At 45.0% G+C, this 4,354-nt stretch overlaps 1 protein-coding gene across 1 annotated transcript; it reads right to left on the bottom strand.

The window, feature by feature from the left end:
* Nucleotides 1–3,299: 3,299 nt before the first annotated feature.
* On the bottom strand, nt 3,300–3,817 carry LOC136310337 (thymosin beta-4). Its single transcript, XM_066238797.1, has one exon. It carries the CDS (start codon nt 3,758–3,760, stop codon nt 3,626–3,628), a length of 135 nt encoding a protein of 44 aa, XP_066094894.1. The 5' UTR covers nt 3,761–3,817; the 3' UTR covers nt 3,300–3,625.
* Nucleotides 3,818–4,354: the final 537 nt, after the last annotated feature.

The following is a 4,354-nucleotide window of genomic DNA, read 5'->3' as shown; positions in this document are numbered from 1 at the left end:
AGGCTCCGCCCCCAGGGCCCGTCTACCCTGTGTCCCCGCTCCGCAGGCTGAGGTCCCGCCCCCTTCCCCAGGACCCGCCCATTCCTGGAGGCCCCGGCCCCGCCCCTCTTACTAAGACTTCCTCCCAGCTCTTCCCATCACTTTCAGCCCTTTGCCAGTCACCCTCAGAACCCTCCTTTAGGACTCCTCAGTTTCCCTTAATTTCCCTAATCCAGGTGTTCATCCGTGGCGTCCTGAGGTAGATGAAAGATCTCCATCCATCCATCCATCCCCCAAACAAAAAATAGTGGAGGATTTTAAATGGCTTTGGAAATACATAGTGTTGACAAGACACACAGTGAGGAGAGACAATTGTCCAGTGCCGAGTTAAATAATACTAAAACAGCCCAAAGTCATAAACCCATTGCAAAAAAATAATAGTTCAGCGTGTTACAGAGTGGATAGGGGTCCGCTGCTTTAAAAAGGGTGTCGAGGAAGGCTTCTGTGAGGAAGGGCTATTCGAACCGCGCTCTGAGTGACGAAAAGGTGCCAGAGGGTTTGGATGGCTCCAGAATCCCTCCTGCTGGACCCACTGCGCCTCCATCCCCAATTCACACAGCATCAATTAGGGAGGGTCCTTGGTGTCTACTGGAATACAATCTCACTCTCATGTCGTTTAATATTTTAAAAAGTGTTTAAAATAAAATATTTCAGGCCCCAGCTGGTTTGCTCAGTGGTAGAGCATTGGCCTGGCATGTGGAACTCCAGGGTTCGATTCCCCGCCAGGGCACACAGGAGAAGCACCCATCTGCTTCTCCACCCTTCCCCCTCTCCTTCCTCTCTGTCTCTCTCTTCCCCTCCCACAGCCAAGGCTCCACTGGAGCAAAGTTGGCCCCTGCACTGAGGATGGCTCCATGGCCTCCGCCTCAGGCGCTAGAATGGCTCGGATTGCAGTTGAGCAAGGCCCCAGATGGGCCCAGCATTGCCTCCTGGTGGGCATGCCGGGTGGATCCTGGTGGGGTGCATGTGGGAGTCTGTCCTTTCACCTCCCTCACCCTCCACCCCCCAGCCCTGCTTCTCACTTTGGAAAAATATAAATAAATAAATAAATAAAATATTTCATACATACATACATACCGACCTAAGAAAAGCATGTGGTACCCGACCAGGTGGTGGCACTGTGGCTAGCGCGTCAACCTGGGACTGTGAGGACCTAGGTTCAAAACCTCGAGGTCGCCTGACCTGTGGTGGCGCAGTGGATAAAGCGTTGACCTGGAACACTGAGGTCACCGGTTCAAAACCCTGGGCTTGCCTGGTCAAGGCACATATAGGAGTTGATGCTTCCTGCTCCTCCCCTTCTCTCTCTCTCTCTCTCTCTCTCTTCTCTAAAATGAATAAATAAATAAAAATAATTAAAAAACCTCGAGGTCACAGGCTTGATTGAGTGCAGGCTCACCAGTTAGGGTCGCCAGTATGAGCATAGACATGACCCTATAGTCGCTGGCTTAAGCCCAAAGGTTACTGGCATGAAACCCAAAGTTGCTGGCTTAAGCAAGGGTCCCTGGCTCAGCTGGAGCCCCCCAGTCAAGGCATGTATGAGAAGCAATCAGTGAACAACTAAAGCGCTGCAACTACGAGTTAATGCTTCTCATCTCTCTCCCTTCCTGTCTGTCTCAAAAAAAAAAAAAAACACCCTCAACAGTCATCAGCCTGCATTAATTTGCACCTCAAATACCTGCTTTTGGTGAAACATTTACACATGCACACAAATACATATGTACAAAGACGTTCATGCAGTGCTGCCAGTAATAGTGAAGATGTGAAAATTACCTAAATAACTATTAATGCAGAAACTGAAAAAATGGTGGTATATTCCTTATTATAGAATGCTATGAAGTCATTGAGAGTGAGGAAGACATATTTGTACTAACTCACTATGATCCCATATGTGTGTAAAACTCCAAGCTGATGTGTATTTATATATATTTGATTAGAGACATGCACACCCAGCTGCCGGCAATGGTTAACTCAGAAGAAGGGTGTGAGGGAACAATGAGAAAGGTTTGGGGATGTGTACTTGTGTGAAGGTGGAGTGGAGGCACAGTGACCACTGAACTGCAAAGTTGTCTTAAGACCAAAAACAAAGAAGGCAAATTCAGTGACTATAACAGAATTTATTGTAGGGTAACTTATTTACAGAGAAGATTGGGTCCGAATGGAAAAGACACCCAGTAGTCTGCATGGATTGTCCTCTGCTACTCCACAGTTGTTACAGTAAATGTTTTGTAGTATAGCTGAACTACTAATGATTGACAGGCAAAGAGACAAAGACGTAGCTTGATCCAGGAACCATACTTCCTGGTGGTCTCATGATGGATAATTGCTTACAATTGATGCCAGTACCAGGTTTGATAGTTATCTCAGTTGCTATATCATTCTGGCCATTTACTGACAGGAATCTTGGTTACAGAACACAGTAATCATTAACTATAAGGCTTAGTGCTGGTTGAGACTAGAGTCTTCAGCATGGAAACTAGGAAGAAATTAGGGGGCACACAAAGATGGGGTCAGCTTTGTTTACATCAATATCAATATAGTATCCTGAACACTCTGAATCGTATAATAAAAATGCCAATATATTTAGAAATGTATATAAATGTCTATATTTATAAATATTTTCAAATATTTAATACATAATGCATATGAAATGTACTATAAGGTTCATAATTGTAAAAAATGTCATTGAAAATGCTGAAGATATTCAAATTCTAATAACAGATGCTAATAAAATGGTTTTCTTTTTTTTTTTTTTTTTTTTTTTGTATTTTTCTGAAGCTGGAAACGGGGAGAGACAGTCAGACAGACTCCCGCATGCGCCCGACCGGGATCCACCCGGCACGCCCACCAGGGGCGATGCTCTGCCCCTCCGGGGCGTCGCTGTGCCGCGACCAGAGCCACTCTAGCGCCTGGGGCAGAGGCCAAGGAGCCATCCCCAGTGCCCGGGCCATCTTTGCTCCAATGGAGCCTTGGCTGCGGGAGGGGAAGAGAGAGACAGAGAGGAAGGAGGGGGGAGGGGTGGAGAAGCAAATGGGCGCTTCTCCTATGTGCCCTGGCCGGGAATCGAACCCGGGTCCCCCGCACGCCAGGCCGACGCTCTACCGCTGAGCCAACCAGCCAGGGCGGTTTTCTTTAGGTAGGTAAAACTTCAGCAATTTTTTCTCCTCTTTTTACTTTTTTTTTTTTTCTTCAGGTTTTAAAACTTTTTATTTGCATATTAAAAAAATTGTGCATTCCAATAATTAAAATCACTTTAACAAAAAAAAATGGCACTCTGATTAAACCGCATTTAACAGCCTGCAGGACCCCTTGGATCAGGTTGGTTTTTACTCTAGATTTCCCTGTCCCACCCAGTTTCTTCCTTCACCAACATGCAAGTTCTTTTCCTTCCCTGCCAGCCAGACAGGCCATGGGATGGGAGAGGCAGGTGCGGCCTTCATTGTCAGTAGTTCTGATGTGAAAAGGGGCAGCACAGTCATTTAAACTGATCCAACCTCTTTGCATCTTACAAAGTTAAACAGCTAAAAGAAGTAAAATAAGAAGGCAATGCTTGTGGAATGTACAGTGCATATTGGCAGGGCGTGCCTCATTACGATTCGCCGGCTTGCTTCTCCTGTTCAATCGTTTCTTTCGAAGGCAGCGGGTTTTTCTCTTGCGTTTCAGTCTTCTTCAATTTCGACTTATCGAATTTCTCAATCTCAGCCATATCGGGTTTGTCAGACATGCTTGCAGAGGAAGCCGAGCGAGGTGCGCGATCCAGAGAGATGTCTGATCTGCTCAGTGGCTGCCGCCGAGTCCTCCTCTTTTTACTTTTATTTCACATTTTAAAAAATACTGTATTCATTCTCCCAATAGTTCAAATTTTAAAAACCTCTGAAACTGGGATGCATCTTACAATTACAATTGGGAGTGTTCTTTTCTTTCTTAATCATACACAAAATAATGTATTCAATCATTGATGGTATTTCTAGATTTGATGAAACATGGTAAACAGAAAGAAAAAATGAGAAAATATGTTGAATCTATAGACCTCAGATCTCTGCTCTTTCTCATTTTACCAAGTTCATTGGATGAATCTTACAGAGAAACATTTAGTCCAAAATATGTGGTATAATTTTCTGTGGTATTTTGGCTGGAAGAATAATTTTCCATTAAGTTAGCAAGACTGTGGAATCAGTAAATTTGATTTTCCTTGGTCAGTGTGCCAACAGATGCCAAACAGGCTGTGACACGGGCTCAGGGGTGGGGTGATGGATACAGATATAACCATAGTAGAGTTCTCCCTGTGACCACCTTACAATCAGACTGGAAAGCAGAA

Source organism: Saccopteryx bilineata, chromosome 7, assembly GCF_036850765.1.
Source record: "Saccopteryx bilineata isolate mSacBil1 chromosome 7, mSacBil1_pri_phased_curated, whole genome shotgun sequence".
Classification (NCBI taxonomy): domain Eukaryota; kingdom Metazoa; phylum Chordata; class Mammalia; order Chiroptera; family Emballonuridae; genus Saccopteryx; species Saccopteryx bilineata.
Note: the sequence above shows the minus strand (reverse complement) of the source record. Positions and strands in the feature narration are given on the sequence as shown.

Bases quoted from the DNA above. Each gene is read 5' to 3' on its own strand.
- LOC136310337 (XM_066238797.1), bottom strand. From the start codon at position 3,760: ATGTCTGACAAACCCGATATGGCTGAGATTGAGAAATTCGATAAGTCG.